Source organism: Chiloscyllium plagiosum, unplaced genomic scaffold (genome assembly GCF_037043375.1).
Source record: "Chiloscyllium plagiosum isolate Xiang-an unplaced genomic scaffold, Cpla_swu_hap1 HiC_scaffold_13, whole genome shotgun sequence".
In the NCBI taxonomy this organism is placed as follows: domain Eukaryota; kingdom Metazoa; phylum Chordata; class Chondrichthyes; order Orectolobiformes; family Hemiscylliidae; genus Chiloscyllium; species Chiloscyllium plagiosum.
In genome coordinates this window covers 81082629-81108047 of record NW_028270151.1, presented here as the reverse complement: position 1 = coordinate 81108047, position 25419 = coordinate 81082629, and the positions used below count along the sequence as shown (strand labels likewise).

The window sequence follows — 25419 nt, the reverse complement described above, 5'->3', positions numbered from 1 at the left end:
TTGTGGCCCAGATTGTCACAGAATGGAAAGCCCTTGCCTGAATCTTGGATCATGAAGCATCAGATTATGTTCCCAGGTTATGTCATTCCAACTTACTTTGAGCTTTAATACAGCTCGCAAGGGATGAGGCTGCTTTGACTTCAAGAGTTCTTGTTTGTGTAACACATGATAACTCTAAATCATAGAGGGCCATGCTGTTTGTGTCTCTGGGTTAATCAATAAACAGGATGCTTAAGGTGCATTGCTCTATAAAATTCAGTACAGTGCATTTCTACATACTTTCTAAGACCTGCCATTTTAACCTTTATGTCAACTGAATCAAGCATGGCTATGTTGTCCCTGGGATATAATCAAAAGTGAGAAGACAAGGTCTCTGATAGCTCCCTGTGCTAATGCAAAATTGAATGATATACAGAAAGAATGCCTTAGGTTTGATCCTTCACTGAGTTGGTTGGTATCTGCTGAAGAGGCAGTGTGAAAACTAATGGTATTCAATTCTGACAGGGTTAGGAGTGGGTATGATTGGCATTTGTTGTGGTGCTGGATGGAATAGAGAGCTTCATAGTGCAAAAGAACATTGGACATTTCTATTTGAAAGTTGATAAAGCAGTTGAATTCCATAGACCACAAAATATAGGAGCTGAATTAGGCCTTTGGGCCCATTGGCATGGCTCTGCCATTTGATCATGGCTGGTATGTGTCTCAACCCCATTCTCTGCCTTCCACCCATAACCCTTGATCCCCTTACCAATCAAGAACCTATCTGTCTCTGTCTTGAATGTACAGAATGACTTGGCATCCACAGCTTTCTGCAGCAGTGAGTTAACCACTCTCTGGTTGAAGAAATTCCTTCTCATCTCAATTCGAAAGGGTAGCCCCTTCACTTTGAGGCTGTGCCCTTGTATCCTAGTCTCCCCTGCCAGTGGGAGATTCTTCTTCATCGGTTCTCTGTTTCACTTTCATTCCCCTCTCTCACTTTGTCCCTCCCTATCTCATTTTACACCCAGCCCATCTCAGTCACTCTCTCACTCTTCTTGTTTTTCTCAATTCTTCTTTTGTTCCTCTCTTACGCAGTCATTCCCCATTTTTCTGAACCCCCTGTTCTGAGTTTGTGTGTGGACAACTTTAACCGTACAAGGCTGGTTGCTGTAGGAGTAGATTTGTCTATTAATGTTCGCCTAATTCTCCTTCCAGATATGAAAATGTGTTGCTGGAAAAGTGCAGCAGGTCAGGCAGCATCCAAGGAGCAGGAGAATCGACGTTTCGGGCATGAGCCCTTCTTCAGGAACTTTCGGGCTCATGCCCGAAACGCTGATTCTCCTGCTCCTTGGATGCTGTCTGACCTGCTGCGCTTTTCCAGCAACACATTTTCAGCTCTGATCTCCAGCATCTGCAGTCCTCACTTTCTCCTAATTCTCCTTCCACACAATTTCACACTTGATAACATGCTGAGCTGATCATGTTTAAACATGCACATCTGGAGTGATGGACCGCTCAAAATCAACAACTGAATTAGAGTGGCATCTTTTGAACAGTATTTGTGATGAATAACTCATCTGAGCTGAGTGAATCTATCATTGTCTATACCAGAGTTAAACTGATTTGCCAACCATTGCAATAAATGATCATTGATGTCTGAATAGCAAAGAGCAGAAAAACAGAATCCCTTTGCAAGATGTGTGACAGGGGTAAGAGAAGTCGGAGAGTTGATGTGTGTGGACTGTCTTTGCAGGTTAAATGACCGTATGAGGGTGAGAACAATTGGATCCTCTGGGCTATATGATCACAACAAGGGTGAATAAAAGAGAGGGTATGTTTGACAAACAACATAAAGTTTGATGAGACTGAAAATAGCATTTTAGTTTGAGTGGGCGGATGCAAATGCTGTTTGGAGTGAACAGCTGCCTAGGTAACAAATTAAAATGATAAAGAAAGAGAAGGCAGGGGAGTGAATGGTACTTGCTACTCTGTCTAGGAACTGAATGGGTAATATATGATCTGCTTTGGTGCTATGATTTACTACCTGCACACTCTAATGTGCCAGTCCCTGTTGTGTGACAATAAAAACAATTTGCTGTAACTAATTAAGATTCTTGAAATTCTAACAGGGATCTCACTGTCACCAAGTTACGAACCACTAATGGGCTCCCGTGACACTGTGGTATGTCCATACCTCTGGAATGCAGGGCTTGAGTTCAAGTCCAACCTGTTCTAGAGGTGTGTCACAACATACCTGATCAGGCCAATCACTAAAAACTGAATTATCATTCATCCTATCAGATCCTTTCATGGCTCCAAACCCGGATGGACTTGAAGGTTCCTCTTAACAGCGTTACAGTGAAACATGAGGTGGCCCCATCTCACAACCTCTCCCTGTGCATTAGGAAGCATGTATCTGAAAATTTCAACAGATCCAACGTCTGCCTTCTGTGGTTACAAAATGAATAGTACGGCACAGTAAGAAGACCACTCTGCCTATCCATCTATTCCAGCTCTCTTTGCAAGGGCCAACCATCAGTCCCACTCCCTTGCTTGCATTTCACTTCTTCATTTCAAACATATATCCAATCTCCTTTGGAAAATTACGATTGAACCTACTTCCACCCCTGTTTTAGGCAGTGCAGCCCAGGCCAAAACAACTCACTGTGTCAAGCAAGTTCTCATAGGCAGACAACAAAACCCTTCACCCATGGCCATAGACACAAGGTATCCCATCTGAAACAATTCAATACCATACATACTCAATCCTTCAACTTTTAACTCAACCAAATCTAGAAGTGATGCATTCCACTGACCGAATATTCATCAGTGAACAAAGCTGTATTTCAGCACATCAATTTTCATGTGGATTTGATGTACGCTTGGGCTTTGACCTAAACTGAAGTCAGCTTGTGGAATTAAATATCCTGGATTTGGAACAATCGTTTGTTTGGGTGAGACCTTATAAAACAAGTTTTGACTGCTCTGTCCCAACTCTAGAGTTTCTCATACATTTCCTGGATCTTCCATATCAAACTTTGTTGAGGACGTTTATTGCCAATGGAATTTTTCTCATTCTGTCCTCGCCATTCTTGGCTGAACTGCATAATCTGAAGGAAGACTGAACACGGTAGCTACTGCAAAAGGTTAGGCTCAAGCTTGCACAACAACCCTGAGTGATAGGCCATTAAGTAGATGAGCTCCAATAGCGAGGGGGGTGGGGGGAAAATCCGTTCAATCCAGGTCTACATTTGCTTTCTGTTGACCCCTGCTGGGTAGGAATCGAGGACAGAATTGGTTTTGATGCCAACACTTGGGTCGTTACATGACTGTCAGACAGCTGTTCTCATGGCCTGGTACTTTCGTGCCATTGTGGGTGGGACAAGGGATTATCGGAGGAAAACAGGCAGAGAAACAACCCAGGGTTGAAAAGAATGCCGCCTTTAAACAAGAGCTCACTGTTCACACCGGTGCTACAGACCATTCTGAAATCTTGTGATGGCACTCAGATCTTCAATGCAATTTCCAATTAGCACAGAAATGAGCCAGAAATTGATTAGATTAGATTAGATTAGATTAGATTACAGTGTGGAAACAGGCCCTTCGGCCCAACAAGTCCACACCGACCCGCCGAAGCGTAACCCACCCATACCCCTACATTTACCCCTTACCTAGCACTACGGGCAATTTAGTGTGGCCAATTCACCTGACCCTGCACATCTTTGTGATGTGGGAGGAAACCGGAGCACCTGGAGGAAACCCACGCAGACACGGGGAGAACGTGCAAACTCCACACAGTCAGTCGCCTGAGGCGGGAGTTGAACCCGGGTCTCTGGTGCTGTGAGGCAGCAGTGCTAACCACTGTGCCACAGTGCCGCCCACTTTGTGCTCACTGACCCATTTGTTCCTTTGGCAATCCCTATCAAACTAAATTGGCCAGCAAAAAATGTTGGAACTCAAGAGAATGAAGAGAGTTTTCCATTCTGCAGTACTCTACCTCATTCACCACGTTTCAATGAATGCCCTGTAATGGATAGGCTTCAGAGATCGGACATTGATGAATGGAGTCTTCGATTAATGGATACAGGGAGCTGGCACTCCTTTCATAAAGGTAACTGTGAACCATTTTAATCAGGTTTCCCTTTTAAATCAGTGATACATATTAGACCAACATTAAGACCATAAGGCATAGGAGTGGAAGTAAGGCCATTTCGCCCAACAAGTCCACTCTGCCATTCAATCATGGCTGTTGGGCATTTCAACTCCACTTACCTGCACTCTCCCCATAGCATTTAATTCCTTGCGAGATCAAAAATTTATCAATCTCTGCCTTGAAGACATTTAACATCTCGGTCTCCACTGCACTCTCTGGCAATTAATTCCACAGGCCCACCACTCTCTGGCTGAAGAAATGTCTCCTCATTCCTGTTCTAAACTGACCCCTTCTAATTTTAAGGCTGTGCCCACGGGTCCTAGTATCCCCGCCTGACGGAAACAACTTTCCAGCGTCCACCGTTTCTAAGCCATGCACTATCTTGTAAGTTTCTATTAGATGTCCCCTCAACCTTCTAAATGCCAAGGAATACAATCCTAGGATCCTCAGCCGTTCATCTTGGGCGGCACAGTGGCACAGTGGTTAGCACTGCTGCCTCACAGCGCCAGACACCAGGGTTCAATTCCCGCCTCAGGCGACTGACTGTGTGGAGTTTGCACATTCTCCCTGTGTCTGCGTGGGTTTCCTCCGGGTGCTCCAGTTTCCTCCCACAGTCCAAAGATGTGCAGGTCAGGTGAATTGGCCATGCTAAATTGCCCATAGTGTTAGGTAAGGGGTTAATGTAGGGGTATGGGTGGGTTGCGCTTCGGCGGGGCGGTGTGGACTTGTTGGGCCGAAGGGCCTGTTTCCACACTGTAATGTAATGTAATCTAATCTCATCTTATGTTAGGCCTACCATTCCAGGGATCATCCGTGTGAATCTCCGCTGGACATGCTCCAGTGCCAGTATGTCCTTCCTGAGGTGTGGGGCCCAAAACTAGACACAGTATTCTAAATGGGGCCTAACTAGAGCTTGATAAAGTCTCAGAAGCACATCTCTGCTTTTATATTCCAACATTGACTCATGGCACAACAGTGCTTCCAATTTTAAATGCTTATCTTATGCTTGTTGTGATTGGAACAAGGGCTGGGGTGGGTCTCATTGACTGTGAGATCCTTGATTGGGATTGTTAATCTGGGCCAATCAGGGAGTACAGACATAAATAGGAGATTTAAGAATCTCCTCATTCTAAGGACTGGCTCTGAGCTGGCCGGTCAGAGCCTATGCATTGGCACATGTAAATAAAGGGTGACTTGGTGATGGGATACCAGCCTCCGTGCAGTTATTTCAAAGCTGCAATACGTTCATGGCCTCAGCCCTGTCATTGTAGGACCAGCACACAACACCCTGTCAGTCCACAAGACCAACTCCACATCTCCTCCAGCCCCTACACTGCTCCCCATCTGTAACCTACTCCAGCCCCTAGAGCGCCTCCTATCTCATAAACTTCTCCAACCCCTCCATATTTCTGTAATTTCCTCCTGTTCCTAAACCCCTCCTTATTTCTTTAACCTCCTCCAGCCCATACAGTGCTCCCTATCTCTGTAACCTCCTTCAATCCCTACACGTCTCCCTATCTATGTCCTCCTCCAGTCCCCACTACCTTCTGAAATCACTGCATTGCTACAATTCTGGCTTCTTGGCCTCAGCCCTGAATTCCATCATTAATTCCTTTCTCTACTTATCAACTTAAGGCTGTGCCTTGAGCTGTCTAAACTCTAGAGTTATATCCTTAATCACCTGCACACAATACCTCACAATCTATTTCTCCTCCTGTAAGGTTTTAGCTAATTTTGAAATGTTTTAATGTGTTTTTTTTCCTATCAAAGTGTCTAAGAAACATAGTACAGCCCTGAGAAACACCTTGGGGTGCTGTACTACCGCAACGGTGCTAGATAAGTGAAGATCGCTTTTGAAAATGCTTCCTGTTTGAAGGTGACATTAAAGACAGTGCTCTTTATATTTGTTAATGGCAGTGGACATTGCTAGCATTTATTGCCCATCCCTAATTGCTCACACGGCAGTTAAGATCAATTCTGCGGCTCCATGACTTTAATTACATTGCTTGTAGGTCTGGGTTCACATGAAGTGTAGACCAGGTAAGGTTGGCAGATTTCCTTCTCTGAAGAGCGTTAGTGAGCCAGATGCGTTTTGATTACATGGTCACGAGATCCAATTTTTAAAACATGAAATAAAAATTTTCTTACCTGCTATAGTGGGATTGGAACGTATGCCACCAATAGCCTTGGCCTATGCATTATTAGTTGAAAAGTGTGGTGCTGGAAAAGCACAGTAGGTCAGGCAGCATACAAGGAACAGGAGAGTTGACATTTCGGGCGTAAGTCCTTCATATGATTGTGGCGGGCGAAGGGGGAAATGAGAGATAAATAGGGGGTGGGGATGTGCAGGGGGAAGGCAGTTGGGAAGGAGGTTGGTGAACGCAGGTGGTAAGTAATTGTGGTAGGTCAGTGGGAAGGGTGGAGTGGATAGGTGGGACAGGTCAGGAGGGTGGTGCTGAGTTGGAGGGCTGGATCTGGGAATGAGGGGAGATTTGGAAACTGGTAAAGTCGATGCTGGTGCAGTGTGGTTGGAGGCGGAAGATGAGGTGTTCTTCCTCCAGTTGGCAGTGGATTTGGTTTAGCGGTGGAGGAGACACTGAACTTGTGTGTCGTTGGCGGAGTGGGAGGGGGATTTGAAGCAGTCAGCCGCAGGGCGGTGAGTATGTTTGGTGCATGTATCCCAGAGATGTTCCCTGAAACGTTCCACAAGCTGAAATCCTGTCTCCCTGATGTAGAAGAGACCACATCGAGAGCAACGGATGCAATAGATGAGGTGGGTGGATGTGTAGGAAAATCTCTGCTGGATTTGAAATTATCCTTTAGGCCCTTGGTCAGAGGTGGCAGGGGAGATGTGGGCGTAGGTTTTACACCTCGTGCAATGGCAGGTCAATGCAAAAGATAAGCACATGCTGGAATTCTGAAAAACTAAAACTGCTGAAGGCCAGGCAACATCTGTTGAAACAGAACACCCATTGCAGATTGATGATTTTTCATAGAGCAAAGAACAGTACATCACAGTACATGCCCTTCGGCCCTCTATGTTGTGTCGACCTTTTATCCTACTCAAAGATCAAGCTAACCAACATGCCCTTCATATTACTATCATCCATGTACCTATCCAAGAGTCGCTTATATGTCCAGAAAGTATCTGACTCTACTACCACTGCTGGCAGTGCATTCCACACACCCACCTCTCTCTGTGTAAAGAACCTACCTCTGACATCTCCCCTAAACCTTCCTCCAACCACCTTAAAGTTATGCTCCCTCATGATAGCCATTTCCGCCCTGGGAAAAAAGTCTCTGTCTATTCACTCTATCTTTGCTTCTCAACATCTTTCACACCTCTATCAAATCACTTCTCATCCTTCTTCGTTCCAATGAGAAAAGCCCTAGCTCCTTCAACCTTTCTTTGTAAGACATGCCCTCCAATCCAGGCAGCATCCTGGCAAATCTCCTCTGCACCCCTCAAAGGCTTCCACATCCTTCCTATAATGAGGTGACCAGAACTGAACACAATATTCCAAGTGTGCCAGGGCGCTATAGAGCTTCAGCAAAACCTCAGAGCTCTTAAACTCAATACCTCCTGATAACGAAAGCCAACACACTATATGCCTTAACACCTCTATCAACTTGGGTGGTAAATTTGAGGGATCTATGGACATGGACCCCATGATCCTTCTGTTCCTCCACACTGCCAAGAATCCTGCCTTTAACCCTGTATTCTGCATTCAATTCGACCTTCAACAGCCGAATCACTTCACATTTTTCCAGGTTGAACTCCATCTGCCACTTCTCAGCCCAGTTCTGCATCCTGTCAATGTCCCGTTGCAACCTACAACAGCCCTCCAAGCTATCCATCACTTCACCAAACTTCTTGTCATTGGCAAGCACAATAACCCACCCCTTCCACTTCCTCATCCAAGTCATTTATAAAAATCATAAAGAGCAGAGATCCCAGAACCAATCCCTGCGGAACACCACTAGACACTGAGCTCTAGGATGAATGCTTTCCATCTACTAACATCCATTGTCTTATTTGGGCAATTCTGTACGCAGACAGCCAGATTTCCCTGTATCCCATGCCTCTTTAGATTCTGAATGAACCTACCATGGGAAACCTAATCAAACACCTTGCTAAAATCCATGTACACCTCATCCACTGCTCTAACTTCATCAACGTGTTTTGTCACATCCTCAAAGAATTCAATAAGGTTTGTGCCGCATGACCTGCTCCTCAAGCTAATCAAGCTATGGTTTTCCAAGTAATCATAAACCCTGACTCTCAAAATCCTCTCCAATAATTTTCGCATCACAGACGTAAGACTGATTGGTCGGTAGTTCCCAGGATTAGTGGCAAGTAACATTTGTGCCACACAAACGCCAAGCAATGACCATCTACAACAAGAGAGAAGCCAACCACTTCTCCTGACATTCATTGGCATTACCATCAGTGAATGCCTCACGAACAACATCCTGGGTTTATCATTGACCAGGTACTGATTGGATTCGCCATATAAGTAATGTGGCGACTAGAACACAGAGGCTGGGATTCCTTTCAAAGTTTAATTGATCTCCTGGCAACCAAAGCACATGTCGAGACTGTGATGTCCTACTTTCTACATACCAGGATGGCTTCAGCTCCAGCGACACAGAAGATAACTTAACGCTATCTAAGACAAGACACTTGACTGGCACCATCCACCATATTTAACATTCACTCCCTCCAGAACTGACGTACACTGTCAAGGTTCATTCAGCAGTACAATCCAGACCTATGACCACTTCTATCTAGATGGACAAGGGCAATTGACACATGGGAACACACCATCTACAAGTTCCCCTCCAAGCCACTCACCATCCTGACTTAGGAATATATCACCGTTCCTTCACTGTCACTGGGTCAAAATTCTGGAATTCCCGCCCGAGTGGCATTGTGAATGTACTTATAATCAGTGACTGCAGTGGTTCAAGAATGCAATTCAACACTGCTTTCCTGAGGGCAATTAGGAAGGAGCAATGAATGCTGGCCCAGCCAATAACGTCTAAATCATGTCAACTAATAAATGGAAAACAAATCTCCAATTTTATGCAGGTAGCTCACATCTTTACCACTATGGCCTGAAGCAATGCAATTCTGTTAACACCTAAAATGCTACTTCATTGTCAGCTTTTGGTGTGATGTTTTGGTACACCTTTATCTGGATTAGGGTGAAATAGGACCTGATAATACTTCTGTAAAGCATTTTGGGTTATTTTGTTCCATTAAACTGCTTTACAGATACAAAAGTTTGCTGTTGACTCCCATTCTCTCAAATCACCTCACACCCTAATGGACAAACAAGTCTTTAATGTCTCTTAGTGAGTGAGGGATGCTCTAGTAAAACCACTCCAAAGAGCTCCATTGCTGCATTCCAGAAAAGCACTCATTGTGGCATCATTTAGTGCTAGGGTCTGACTGAAGGCATCTCAGTGTGGGTGTTTCTCATTATGGGGGGGTCTCTGAGTTGGGGACCCTCAGTGTAGGAGGGTCAATGTGCAAGTCTCTCAGTGTGGGAGACTCTCAGTGTGGGAGACTCTCGGTGTGGGAGTTTTTCACCGTGGGGGAAGGGCGGGTCTCTGTGTGGGGGTCCCTCAGTGTGGGAGACTGTCAGTGTGAGTCTGTCGGTGGGAATTTCTCTGTGTGGGATCCGAAGTTGGGAATGAGACATTTACTCACTTGAAGAACTATTGCTGTTAAGTGACAATGAATGCTTTAAGATTGAGATTCACTGATTGATGTTGTCCATTCACCGTAAGGAGGTGGGGCTCTTCACCTATGGATGCCTCCCATTTTCCAAGTAGACATTTCTGCTGACGAGCACTCTCACTCACATTAAAGATGAGAAGCATGGAAGATCAAGATGCTCACAGTCACTGGAGTTGTTGCCTCCTGTACTGTTATAAATGACTGCAAGAATGGCCAGTGCTCAGTGATATGGCTTCAAACACAGATCAGGTTCAGTGCAGGTTTTCGCACTGGCCCTGAAGCAGCCTGCGTTGACCCTGCAGTGGATGCCATGACCTGGAGTACAGTCCACGGAGCTGCCTGCGCTCGGCAGGAGTGTCAGGATTAGGCCACATTCTGTCCGCCTCTGTCAGTGTGGCTTCATATGTGCAGCAATGAGATTGCAGCAATATAGGCAGTCCGTGCTTATTTAATGCATTATATAGCAAGCTGGCTCTCAAACAAAATGTCCTAAACCAGCTATAAATCTCAATTTCTTTTTCACTCAGATGTTTTCTTTGGAAATGCCTTATGAGTAGATTGCATCTTCTGATATTCTTCCAACATTTAAGTAGACAGTGTGTCATTATTTAAGCAACTTTTAGCCAGGCTGAAAAGTGAGGTGATTGTAGGCTGCAATGGTTCACTGTAGGAGTGTATTGGCATTGGGCTAGGATGAATATCATCGTTGAGTACTAACAAAATGAGCCCTTGTGACTCGGTTTTGTTTCCTTGAGGCGTTGACCTTCTATGTTGTTCAACATGCACCTGAACTATTGGCTTCATTATATTTCATTCTCTTTGATGCACCAGTCAAAACAGTTCGACATGGAATTATCCTGTACATTAGTAAAGCTTGCGTCAAGATGTGCAAATGTGACAGTTTTAATTACCAGTTTGCAGAAACCCTGGATCAACTCTTACACTTATTTAAATTCCATTTGCACCTCTCTTGTTTTCTTTGGCTCATAACACAGAAGGTCATTGTGCGCAACATGTCTCTTTACTTGACAGAGGTTGACATGATTACTCCAATTGACAAGACAACCATAAAATGTAGGCTGCAGCTGGCTAAAACGTGTCTCCTCCTTTTGGCCCAGAGCCCTGTAGGTAGTTTTCTCTCCTCGAAGCTCACTTCCTTGTGTTCTTGTTGAAGCAAAGTTTATCAAGAGTTTTCAAACTTATGGCTTAACGCAAAAATCAAGATTCATTGGTATTCCTTCACTGGATCTCCAGTGACAATCTTTACTACTCACTCAATGTGAAGTCACGAAAGTTCACTGTGGTACTAGCACAGGCTCAGAGTCAATGTGTTAGCTTGCTAAATCCAGGTTTATCGCTCAGTATCTGTTGGGCCTCTGGTCCCATAGACTGTTGCCTGCTGGGACTCCTGTCTCTGGAGCTCACTACTTGCTAAGACTCCAGTTTTAGGTTAAGTGTTTCCTGTGATTGATTTAGTTTAATGAACAACAAGCTGCTTATTGAGCTTAACAAATCTCATCACAGCTTGAAGTTTGATGTTAACAGTTAGGAACTTTCCATCTTCCCCACTGTGAGATTGTCCTCAGTTCTGTTGGGCTGTTTTTAAATGGCAGACTGGAACCAAGAATGGTAGTGAACATAATATACATGCAAAATACAGTGGAAACTATCACTCTGATATATGTATTCCCGCCATTGTTGGGAATACCCTGATGAAAAGTCTGAAATGTTATCTCTGTTTTGGTTGTGGCTGTACAGGACATTGGTTGGACAATTTTTGGAATATTGCATTCAATTCCACTGTAAGAAAGATGAAAATGCTCAAAACATATTTACAAGGATGTTGTTGGATTGGAGGGTTTGAGCTTTAGGGAGAGGCTAAATAGACTGAGGGTATTTTCCCTGGAGCGTCAGAGGCTGAGGGGTGACCTTATTGAGGTTTATAAAATCATGAGGGACATGGATAGGGTGAATAGCCAAGGTCTTTTCCCCAAAACTAGAGGCCATAGGTTTAAGATGAGAGGGGAAAGATATAAAAGGAATGTGAGGGGCAACATTTTCACTCAGAGGGTGGTGCGTGTATGGAATGAGCTGCCAGATGAAGTGGTGGAGGCTGGTTCAATTATAACATTTAAAAGGCATCTGGATGGGTATATGAACAGGAAGGGTTCAGAGGGATATGGGCCAAATGATGGCAAATGGGACCAGATTAGTTTAGGACAAGTTGGACCCAAGGGTCTGTCTGCATGTTGTACAAAACTAAGACTCCATTTCTCTCTCTTTACTGGCTAACTGATCTGTTCAGTATTTCCACCATCGTCTGAAGACACTTCTGATCGTAACAGAAAGTGGCATCATCTAGATTCAACCAATGATTTCTCCAGCCTTGGCCCACCATTACACGGACATAAATGGTCTCGGGGGCAAAAAAAGCCCCACAGCTTCTCCAACAGTTACAAGGGTTCATATCAGTGCTAAATCTCAAGAACAGTAGTAGGATAACTCAGCTGTGTGTTGTCACAAAGCATTATCTGATGCTGCATCTTTTCCATGCTGAATGGTTGCACTAAAGCTGATAACAAGTTACTGCTTGCATTTTGACTTCCAATAAATGTGATATCATGAACTATTTGTCCAACTCATCCAGTTGGTTCCGGGCTCTGAAGGACCAGTATCTGGATGGCATGACAATCGTGTGCAACCTTGTCATGAGTGAGTAATTGACAGCTTCGGAGAGTCAACATACCTCAGTCCCACCCTTCAGCCGCTTCAGGTCTCAAATGCAGCTTTTAAACATTCATTGATTAAAGTATGCGAATACATTAATCAATGATGTTTAAAAGCTGTATTTGAGACCTGAAGCAGCTTAAAGGTAGGACTGAGGGATATTGACTCTCTGATGTTGTCACTAACTCGCTCTTGGCAATACGCCATACCATTCAGATACTTATTCTTTAAAGCAGGAACCAATAGATAAATTGGACAATTAATTCACAATATCTCAATTGTTGGAAGTCAAAAAGCTGGCAATAACTTGCTATCAGCTTTATTACAGCCATTGAACATAGAAGTATCGCCCACAGCCCTCAGATCCAAGGCAAGCAAACAAATGGACTGCACCAGTATGAAACCTGAGAGTGTTCCCACTATAATACTGCATTCAAGGTTACATTCAACCACCTTGTCTACATCAGATTCAGCTCAAAGGGTCACCTTACACCTCACTTTCATAGGATATCATTATGAACCAAGTATCTGTGAGACAAATTCACCTGTCTTCTTCTTATGACCCACTTCTCCGCTTCCAGATCCTGTGCATCCATCTTCATCGTCACAGTCTCCGCTCGATTCAGAGTCCTCTTCCCTGTCATCACCACTGCCAGGTTCTCTTGAGGACCACTGCCCTGACTGCTTGCTCCTTTTCCCATGCAACATCTGAGATGAAACAGAATGTGAACTGTGAGAAAGGTGACCATGGGCTTAGAAATAAATTGTTAGTCTTCTGCTCCAGTACCTGTCAAAAGAATTCCTCATCCTAATATTCATAACTCACACTTACTGTCCTTGTGCAATATTCCCAGAATGCTATTAATTCAGCCATCAGATTGCTTTCCGATTGGCATCTTCTCACTCTCTATAAACCTGAGCTTATCCAGAATATTGTTGTCCATAGCCTAACTGGTACCATTCACCCATCATCCCTCTGTACAATGGTGTATATAGGCTCCCCATCAAGATTCACTGAATCTCTACAGTGTGGAAACAGGAAATTTGGCTCATCAAAGCCATACCAACTCTCCAAAGAGCATTCCACCCAGGTCCACCCCCTTCACCCTATCCCTGTAACCCAGCGTTCCTCATAGCTAACCCATCTAGCCTGCATATCTTTGTACACTTTGGGAAATTTACCATGGCCAATCCACCTAACCCTCACATTTTTGGATTCTGGGAGGAAACCCACACAGCCATGGGGAGAATGTGCATATTCCACACAGCTAGTCACGCAGAGCTAGAATTGAACCTGGGTCCCTGGTGCTGTGAGGCAGCAGTGCCACCTCATGCAGCAATCTACCAGCACCGTGACTTTAAAACTTAAAACCTACATAGTCTGACTCTCCCCATCTCTCTAGTCCCATCCAGAGATCTCTGTGTTTCAGAGTCCCAGGCAATGCACCAGCTAATTCTCCATGTGTCCCTTCATTCATAAAACCAATCCTAGGCACCCTTCATTCATAAAACCAACCCTAATGCGTAAGAGGGACTATTCCCAAGGTCACTTACTTTGCCAAAATCGTGTGGTCAATGTCTCACACGACACGCTGGCTGTTCCAGTAATGTAAAGATATCATTGCAATGACTTTACGGAAAATAGTTCCCATTACAACTCAGACCAAGCTCTCAAAAACCTTCTCTTTCTGGCTGTGATGACATGCTTTGCTCAGTATCAGAGTGGAACAGTGTTGTCATCAGTGGAAACTTGAAGCATCTATCTTTTGGTATTTAGCAAGATTTTGTTGCGAGCTGAGTGGATTGAGCAAAGGTCCCAATCACCAGCTGACACTTAATGCTTAAAGGCAGCAGAACCCATGGAAAATTGGAAAGGGAACCCGGGGAGCACGGGGCAACTGGATGGAAAATCACTCCATTGAGGTACATGGAAGATGAACCTTAATGGTTTACAGTAGCTACCAAAATGTTGGAGCCTTTCGTGAATCCTCCCTGCCTCTTTTGTATAAACGACCGCTGGTCTGACTTATATATCATTCATTGCACTTGTCAAACAGCTGACTGGCTACAGCAACAGCTGAAACAGTGCTGACTCCTGAGTGTAAATGAATCTAACACCAGCTGCACAATATTAACTGCCTTTTGAGAATAAGCCGACCAGAGTAGAAAAAAACAGGGAAGGTTCAAAACCCAAGTTCACTTGTTTATGGTTTATAAAGAAAACTTGAAGGGATTACGGAATGTGCTCCCTCAAAAATGCTGGAAATCCAGAAAGATCCTAGACTTCACTGCAATAAACCTGCCTCAACTGGCAGTGCACTGAGATGCCTGGAGATGGCTGTTGGAGAGTGTGTGAAGACAGCGCAACAGTACCTCAAGAAAACTGACAGGTTGGCACACAGAGGTTAAACAGGAATCAGTCTGCTTGGGCACTTTGATTCAAGCCTATCCCAGATTGGAGGCACTAAAGGATTCGTGTTTCCATTTGTTGTCAGGGCCTGAACAGGAATTAACCTCAGGGTGAACAAACCCTACAAGGCCTGGAGAAATGGCAATGTCCAATTAATGTCCACTTTTTGGTGCAGCCACCACACATGCTTCAAAGCAATCGAAACTTTAAATGGTATCAGGACACAGCTCAGTGCTAAAGGCACTGTGCAGTGATTTCCTACCTCAGCCCTTTTCATTCCCAGGCCAGCAGCACTGAAAACCAGCTTTCTACTCTGAAAGAGAGGTGCAGGAGAGGTTGGTGTTGGGTTTCTGAGAGGATTAAAGAGAAAAACTCACAACAATTAAACTGGATTTAATGTAGGCCACAGGATGATGGTGTTGGAAACAACTGGGGGCCTCCAAGGCAACACTTATCTGATGCGAGAGAGGCGGCGCAACTTTCTAACTGGTTGCTTCCACACTCATTGCCGTACGGAGGGCTGTGTTTGATCCAACCAGCACACCAGGAGAGCAGGCTATTGTGGAAGCAGGTCAGTGGCTGCTGGAATGCTTCCATGTTGGGGTGAGGGGTCTGAAGGCAGCCTGAATCTGAAAGATCACTGGCCAGAGCTTAAAGAACGATCGAGGTCTCGGGTCGCAGAGAGGGAATCACTCTACAACAATGCCAACTGAGACTCTGCGGACCTCCCCAGCCTCTACCTTGGCAGAAACGTTCCACTGAGGGGGTGGTAAAGTCATGCTCCCTAACTTAACTGGTTGCACAATATCCCCGGAACGGGCATCCAATTCCATATCACCCCCCAGGAATTAATCTCCGCAACAGTGCAAATGCATCTGGGAAACACCTGCTCAATTCCCCCAACCTCCTCCCTCCACCATCAACCACTCCAACTCCAACCCTGCCACCACTCGGATGGGAAAATTGCTCCCAGTGATACAACATAGCAGAGATACCTGCAGGCCTGGTGGAGAAGGTGCACAGGTGAAGAGAAGCCCTCTGAGTACAGTGGACCAAACAGACAGTGTGAACAAAAGAGAGTGCATACCTAGCAAAATAGATTCAGTCACCACACAAGTTGTCAAAGTAAATGCATCTTCAAGTGACTCATCATCACATTCAAATCACTAGCCTTGCAGCCATGATGTCGTTCAATTAAGCAACTTGATGGGCCAAATGGCTTATTTTTGCTCACATATCTTAAGGTCTTGTTGGCTTGCATGCTGCTCACTTCACCAGCCTCAATGGTGGAAATGAGGGCCCACATTGTCCATGTGCCTCATGCTTCACGGGAATGGAGTAGGGGTTGAAACAGTTTTCAGTTGTGCTAAACAGGGCAGCTTTGTGAAGCAGGTCAGGTTGAAGGAAGATCATTCATTTACTTAGACTCATAGAACCATACAGCACAGAAACAGACCCTTTGGCTCAACTCATCCATGTCCACTGGGTTTCCTAAACTGAACTAGTCCCATTTGCCTGCATTTGGCCTCTATCTCTCTAAACCTTTCCTTTCCATGTATCTGTCCAAATGTCTTTTAAGTGTTGTAACTGTACCCACCTCCAGCACTTTCTCTGGCAGCTTGTTCCATGTACATATCACCTTCTGTGAGAAGAAGTTGTCTTCAGGTCCCTTTTAAATCTTTCTCCCCTTACCATAAACCTATGCTCTCTACTTTTGGACTCCTCTACGATGGGGAAAAGACCTTGGCTATTCACCTTATCTGAAAATGTGTTGCTGGAAAAGCGCAGCAGGTCAGGCAGCATCCAAGGAGCAGGAGAATCGACGTTTACCTTATCTGTGCCCCTCATGATTTTATAAACCTCTATTGTGGGTCACCCCTCAGACTCCTATGCTCTGGAGAAAAATGTCCCAACCTATCCAGCCTCTCCTTTTAACTCAAACCCTCCAGTCTTGGTAATATCCATGTAAATCCTCTTTGCACCCTTTCCATTGGGAGATGAGGTTGGACAAGTAGTAATGGGGAACCAATAAATGAGAGAGGAAGTGAATAGGTTTCACTTGCATCAGTTTTTACAGAACTTCAAGAAAGTCAGGGGCATGAGCAAGCGTGGTGGCATTACTAAGGAGAAGGTGCTGGGGGAAAGCTGAAAGGTCTGAAGATGGATAAATCATCTGGACCAGATGGACAACAGCCCAGCATTCTGAAGGAGATAGCTGAGGCGATTGTGTAGGATTTGGTGGCGAGGTCTTAGGAATTTCTGGAGTCAGGGAGGATCCCAGAAGCACTGGAAAATGGCAAATGGAACACCCCTAAGAAAGCGAGGGAGGCAGAAGACAAGAAGCTATAGGCTGGTTAGCCTGACCTTAGTCATTGTTAAGATTTTACAGCCCATTACTAAGGATGGGATTGTTGAGTGTTTGGAAGTGTATGATAAAATAAGCACGGCTTCATCATGTGGAGGTCATGCCTAACAAAATAGTTACCATGGCTAATTTAACTAACTTACACATCCCAGAATCATAGAATCCCTAGATACAAAAAGAGGCTATTCAGCCCATTGAATCAGCACTGCCCCTCCAAAGAGCATCCCACTCAAACCCAGCCCCTTACTCTATCCCAGCAACCCTGCATTTACCATGGTATATCCACCTAACTTACACATTTCTGGAAATTAGGGGGCAATATAGCATGCCCAATCCACCTAACCTGCGCATCTTTGGGTTGTGGGAGGAAACCAGAGCACCCAGAGGGCATCCATACAGACACGGGGAGAACATGCAAACTCCACACAGACAGTCGCCTGAGGCTGGAATTGAACCTGGGTCCCTGGTGCTATGATTAACTAACTGGCAGAAGACAGAGTGTGAGAATGAGGATGATGGCAGCCAGTGAGTAGCGGAGTTCCACAGGGGTCCGTGTTCATTATTCATGTTAGACGTTAACGATCTGGATGAAAGAACTGTGGGTCATTGTTGCTAAGTTTGCAGATGACACAAAGATAGGTTGAGGGACAGGTAGTGTTGAGGAAGCGGGGAGGCTGCAGAAGGACTTGGACAGGCTAGGAGAGTGGGCACAGAAGTGGCAGATGGGATACAATGAAACTGTCAGGACATTTTTAGAATATTGTGTGCAATTCTGGTCTCCTTCCAATTGGAAGGATGTTGTGAAACTTGAAAGAGTTCAGAAAAGATTTACAAGGATGTTGCTCTGGTTGGAGGATTTCAACTATAGGGAGAGGTTGACTAGGCTGGGACTGTTTTCCCTGGAGCGTCAGAGGCTGAGGGGTGACCTTATAGAGGTTTATAAAATCATTAACGGCATGGATAGGATAAATAGACAGCATCTTTTCCCTGGGGTGGGGGAGTCCAGAACTAGAGGGCATAGGTTTAAGACGAGAGGGGGAAAGATATAAAAGGGACCTGACGGGCAACATTTTCACAGAGTGTTGTGCGTGTATGGAACGAGCTGTCAGAGGAAGTGGTGGAGGTTGGTACAATTACAGAATTTAAAAGGCATCTGGATGAGTATATGAATAGGAAAGGTTTAGTGGGAACTTTGGCCAAGTGCTGGCAAATGGGACTAGATTACATTGGGATATCTAGCCAGCATGGATGAGTTGGACTGAAGGGTCTGTTTCCGTGTTGTGCATCCCTCTGACTTTGGTAGGAAGAGTAGAGTCATAGTCTATTTTCTAAACGAGGAAAGGTTTCAGAAATCTGAAGCACAAAGAGACTTGGGAGTTCTAGTTCAGGATTCTCTTAAGGTTGACATGCAGGTTCAGTTGGCAGTAAGGAAGACAAATGCAATGCTAGCATTCATTTTGAGAGGGCTACAGTATGACAGCAGATATATACTACTAAGACTGGATGAGCCTCTCAACGGCTAGATTTGGATTATTGTGAGTAATTTGGGCTCTGTATCTTAGGAAGGATGTGCTTGTGTTGGAGGAAGTTTACAAAAATGTTCCTGAGGATGAAGCTCTTGTCACATGAGGAGCGGCTGACGACTCTGTGTCTGTGCTCAGTGGTGTTTAGAAAGATGAAGGGTAGATCTGATTGAAATTTACAGAATACTGAGAGGCCTGGATAGAATGGACATGGAGATGATGTTTCCACTAGTAGGAGAGACTAGGACCCGAGGGCACAGCCTCAGAGTGAAGGAATGACCCTCTAGAACTGCGATGAGGAGGAATTTCTCCAGCAAGTGGGTGGTGGATCTGTGGATCTCATTGCCACAGAGGGCAATGGAGGCCAAGTCATTGAGTCTCGTTAAGGTAGAGATAGATAGATTCTTGATTGGAAAGGGGATCAAAGGTTACAGGGAGAAGACATACCAGCCATGATTGAATTGTCCTAATTCTGCTCCCATATCTCATGGCCATAACTTCACCTCACTCTATGACATTGAGCACAGCAGTGAAAATCGCTCCTACGTCCCACATTGACCTCACACTGTCATCCGTACAACCATGACAGTCACATCACTCAAATATAGTGCAGCATGTTCACAAACACATAACGTGACACATTATCAGAGACAGCAGTGGCTAACTGACAGGGAAATGTGGAGCTGGACGTCTTTTCCCGATGGATGAGTCAGCAGGTACCAATAGTCCATGGCTGTGCCCAGAGGCCGGGCAGAAACCATTGGAGATGCTGGAACTTTCCTACTAATCCTCTGTCTCCATCTCACTTCTCCCTCAGACTACAACTTTTTCTGATTTACAAGCTGCAATTGGTATCAGTAAGCCTCTTGTTTCCCTCACTCACTCCAAACGCCATCTTATGCCTTTGTCTTTCCCCTTACAGGGACACAAGAGCAACATTTGCCAGCAATCTGTGCATGAGTGTGAAGTGACAGAACAGAAAGGAAAAAATGATGATTAAACAGTTCAATCTCACACGCAACCCCCAACTCACTAACTACTGCCAGTGTCTGCTTTTTTGAGGATTGATTGGAGGCAGGATTTGTAGGTGGCGAGTCTCCAGGCAAGTGTGGTCTGCTGGCATGGCAGGAGGAAAGGATGGAATAGGTGCCACTTCCTCGGATGGTGAGTCACACAACTCCAGTTCAGCTGCGGACAGCTCCGATGAGGACTTTCATTGGGTAGTTTATAGGAAAAGGTTGGTGGATGGACGCAATGAAAACGCTTGGTGCATTGGAGAACCCCCTGACCAATGTCAAGGGCCATGACGGAGTTCTGCACAGACTCCTTAATATCAGGACTAACACGCTCACCAAAATTGTGTCCTGGGACAAGGGACTGCACCAGAAGGTAGAAACTGTAGATACTAGAGGGAAACTTATAGCCCAACTTTTAACTAAGAAGAAAAATGTGAATTTGCAATGAAAGTGAAAAATGCTGGGAATACTGAGTAACATTTGCAAAGAGAGAAACAGAGTTAAGCCTCAAGGTCCTTTGTCAGTGCTGACAAAAGGTCACTGATCTGAAACATTGACTCTCTTTATTTCTTCAAAGATGCTACTAAGTATTTTCTAGCATTTGTCCTTTTTACTGCAGCTGATGAAGAAGTCAGTTTTGGACAGAACCAATACACTCCTAAGTTCCAGTCAGCATTATGTCCTAACGGTAGAAAAATTAAGTCGGAAAGATTGGCAAAATGGTTGCCATATTTGCAAAGGTGCACAGATTGTCAGCATGGACGGCAATGCTGGAAATGCCTTTCCTGAGACCGAAGAGCAACGTGTAAAGTTTAACAAACACAAACCTCGTGGAAAAGGATTTGCTCACAGAAATGTGTATAAGAACCATAAAAAAAGACACTTTGAAGAGAGAGGTGTGTAAGACTTTGTTTCAGACTCACCTCCTGCAGGGGCATCTCTTACAAAACAGTGAACGAACTTTCAAATGTGCTTTAGTGATAAAGCCTTTGTGACCAACTCTGCGCTGAACAGCTATGCAACGGACACATATTGGAGAAAAGATGGCAATCTACATATTGTGATCAGAGATTTGTCAGTAACAAAACATTGTATGGACTTATTTGGTCAGAGACCTCCCAGTCTCTCTTTCCTGGGACAAGGCAGAATTGATGGATTTCAGAATTATAATTAGAATTAGCTTTATTATCACATGTACACACGGGGTACAGTGAAAGTTTACAATTCACTGCTGACTGCACCATCTTAGGTACAAAGGTGCTTCGGTACAGCTTGGTAAAATAGAGAAGTAAAAAAGTCCAGCATTGTGGATTTTAACATGGCAAAATGGAGACAAAAAAGTTCAGAATACACACGGCCAAAACGTTATCAGCGTGTATTTAATCAGAAGTGGGGCCTAAATGAAGACCTGAGGACTCCAGCCTAATTTATGATAGTTTGCAAAACCCACGTGCCATTCATCATTCACGCACAGCAAGTGATTGCACAGTACCAATGCTTATCTGTTGGATAACAACTCTACATGGAATGCAAGATGCTTGATAGTGAGCAGACAAGGACATTTCAAAGATAGTTTTGACAGGATTTGTTTCTTTTTTCTGCGAGTGATATTGATCATCTGCTTCATCAAGCTCATCGCAAACAATCACAACAGACTTGTAAATCTCATTGTCGACATCAGGAACCTTTGTATCCATTTAGAAGAAACAGACAAGTTAAACTCAAAAAATGATGTATTTAGAGTGTCTTAATTGAAAATATGGACTTCAGTATCAGAGGGAAATTGCAGCACTTCATTAAAGCTCATCTGCCCACAGATCCTTGTACAGTACTTGATTGCTTTAGGTTGTGCTAGTGAGTAGAGTGACTGACTCCTGATTCTCATACAGAAAATTATTGATTCCAGACACTCCACTCCTGGGTTTTAGTGCATCCGTAGAAAGTCAGGCAATGTTTGAAGAAATTTTAAGTCATGTAAGTGAACTGTTTGAAATTAGAACTACCTTTTCATTATTCCAAGATGAACAAAATTTACAGCAACTCCATCCAAACATGACATGTGTTTACCCTCCCCCCTCCCATTTATCTCTCCACCCCCGAGGCTCCCAGCCTCATTCCTGATGAAGGGCTTTTGCCCAAAACGTCGATGCTCCTGATCCTCGGATGCTGCCTGACCTGCTGTGCTTTTCCAGCACCACACTCTTGACTCTAATCTCCAGCATCTGCAGTACTCACTTTCGCCTACATTCAGTTGGATACCCCGGGGCTTGGTGCTTGGGCCAATGCTCTTTCTCATTCATATGAATGGACCAACCTCAGGTTCTAAGTGAGAGGAAGTTATGGTCAAATTGCAGAGTACTCTGGCCTGGCTAGACCTCAGCATTGCTGAGACACAAGAAACCTTGAAAGGCTTGAGGCAATGATAGGAAGCCCTCTGAATTGACCTTGACTGATCTTGGGGCATCCAAGTTAGCAGGAAAGGCTTAACTTATTTATCCTCATCCTGGAATAGAGGTATCTTATAGATGGAGGAAAATCCTTAGTAAATGGTGTTTTAATTCAGAACAGTAATGTAATCCAAACATGATGTGGAGGAGCCGGTTCTGGACTGGGCTGGACAAAATTAAAAATCACACAGCACCAGGTTATAGTCCAACAGGTTTATTTGGAAGCACTGGCTGTCAGAGTGCAGCTCCTACATCAGGTAGTATCTGATGAAGGAGCAGCACTCCAAAGCTAGTGCTTCCAAATAAACCTGTTGGACTTTAAACTGGTGCTGTGATTTTTAATGTAATCTAACCACTAGGACAAGAGCACAAGGACACAGCACGAGTAACAAAAAGTAACTTTATGAGTACTACAGGTGGTGATTCATTGAAAGAGCAACCAATACGAATACCCTCAATGTATCAAGGGGCTGAATGGTCTGCTCCCCTCTTCTATAGAATGATGCAGATTAAGTCTTCACATGCATTTAAGTTGCAGCAAATCTGGCAAAGCTGGGTGATGCAAGGTGGAACTGGAAGGCTTTTCTGGAGGGATGGAACTGACAACGGACTGCATCATTCTCCTCGTTGTAATTATATGTTATACTCTGAATACTCCCCTGCTTTACCAGAAATTCCCAGCCTTCGATGCATATGTTCTGCAATGGAGCTTGCTCAGCATGCAGTGGGCAGAGGTGCAGGTTCAGTTTGCATTGCACAGCAGACCATGGATAAACAAAGTACGACAACTGCCCCCCCACTCCCCAACCCTTGTCACATGTGACAATTGCATTAAAACCCCAGAATATAGCCGAGTGCGAAATCCTTAAAATGTCTGCAGGTAATTGTGATTGGCCCTACTTCTGTAACTCCTTTGGCTCCACATCTCACCAAAAGCTTCACTACTTCTGACCTCTTGAACATCCTCAGTTTTACTGTTCCACCATTTTGTGTCTGTGTTTTGGAACAATCTCCTCACTCCTCTCTCGCTCACTACTTGTCATACTCCTTTACCACACTCTTTAATATTTCCCACTTTGAGTCCCTATGTGAAGCAGTTTTATGCTTTGTTTCATAACGCTCTTGTGAAGTGCTATTGGAAGTATTATAACATCATAGGCGCTACATCAATTGTGTTCGGCCATTTTAGGATGGAATGTTTGAGTATTATGAATGCTCTCGTAGTGTCTCCACCTGCCTATCTTTCCCGTTTAGAATTTAAATGTTCTCACTGAAACATCCTTTATGAAGCAAATCATCTTCTTTCAGCATTCCTCCCTCATTTGGCTACTTCTGCGGATTGTTGGAACCAGGCAATAGATTACTGAGTGGGAAGAAATCTGTTTCCAAAACAAGGAAGATTAAAAAGCAACCTACCGAAAAGATTAAAAATAAAACCAGTTCGGTTTTGGATTTAAATCCAATTAAACAGGTAGGAATCTGCAATTCCTCAGAAAAATAAGTTTATTCAGTAATCATCATCAGATGATATTTGTGAGGACGTTTCTGGAACGTTTGCCTGCTTTTCATGTCAGTTTTGCTGAGTGGGTGCACTCCAAATTCAAGGAGTCACTACATCCTCTTAGATAGTCAGTGTGTGTTGACAAGTGAATGTCTGACAGGTGAGCTATTATCTGAGGCCTCACCCATCAGTCCAGTGTGTGTAAATATTCTTAATATTGACAAAGAGCTTGCCTTGTGTCCTGAAATGACATTTCACCCTCAACTACCAGCACTGAAAATACAATGTTGAGCATGTTACTGCATATTCTGACAGTGAGATCTCATTACTACTCCAGGGCTTGTACAAAAAGACTTCTAAATTTGTCTATATCTACAGGTGAGTCTTTGCACTCGGAGTATGTCCCTTTTCATGTGGATCATTGGGAGTTCCCTCTATTCTTCCCCAACCTCTGATCACAATCAGGTACTTTACAATATTATGGATGTCAAACACAGAACATTCCAGTCTATTCCTCCAAGACCATCTCCCTCAATTCCATGTCCTCCCAGTGTCACTCTTCCTCACACAGGTCAACACAACAATGATGTGATCCTCCCTTTCCTACTCCCACTTTCCCTAATTAAAACACGTGCCCAGTACAGCACCCTTTGCTCATGGTTCACTTCCCAGTGCCAACCGGTCCATCCCAATGTTACTCATCCCAACCCACTGTCATTCTCTACCGACAAGTTTAACCAGGTTTCTGTTCCATTCTCCCCCTTCCAGCATTACCCTTCCCCTGCCTATGTTACCCCCTGTCCCTAAGTAATTCACTGTCCATCATGACACCTACTGCTGGCAAGACGCCAAGAAACTGGAAAGTAACTGTGCTGTAACACAAAGAAACACGTTGTCAGGTTGCTAAGGTTGAGATACAAGTGGCGTCTACAGATGCCCGGATGCTTCTGAGATTTTAATGGAAGCTCACAAGTCCTGATGAAAGTTTTTTCTTGACTTGCAATGACCTCCATTTCAGCATTGTCAATGATTCAGTTTTCAGATTTTCAGCATCTTTTTTCCCATTTGAACATGGGAATGTCATCCCTGGCAACATACAACTGTCATTGAGCAGGTGATTGGGTGTCACCTTCTTAAACGTCTGTAATGGGGGGACATTAACAATGCTGTTCGGAAGGGGATCCCAGGATTTTGATCCACTGCTGGTGTAGAAACAGCAAAAAAAAATCCAAATCAGGCTGGTGTGAGATTTGGAGGGGAACGTGCTTGGGTTGGTGTGCTGATGTATCTGCTGCCTGTGTCCTTCTGGATGGTTGTAAGCATGGGTTTGCCGCTCTCAATGAGCCTTGGTGAGTTTCTGCAGTGCATCTTATCGATGTTATGTATTGTTGCCACTGTGCTTTGGCGCTGGAAGGAGTGAATGTTGAAGGTGGCGGATCTGGTGCCAATCAAATGGTTGCTTTGCCCTGGATGGTGTCAAGCTTCTTGAGGGTTGTTGGAGCTGCCCCCCCCCCCACCATCCAGGCAAGTAGGGGGTATATCATCAAGCTCC

General features: G+C 44.5%; 1 protein-coding gene across 2 annotated transcripts in view; it reads right to left on the bottom strand.

The window, feature by feature from the left end:
* The window catches only part of gpc5b (glypican 5b), a 554501-nt gene that overhangs the window by 129510 nt on the left and 399572 nt on the right, over positions 1-25419 (bottom strand). For both annotated transcript variants that reach the window (XM_043701794.2, XM_043701795.2), the window contains one exon: positions 13151-13313. In XM_043701794.2, coding sequence (XP_043557729.2) covers positions 13151-13313 — 163 coding nt within the window. The remainder of the gene's footprint in view (positions 1-13150; positions 13314-25419) is intronic.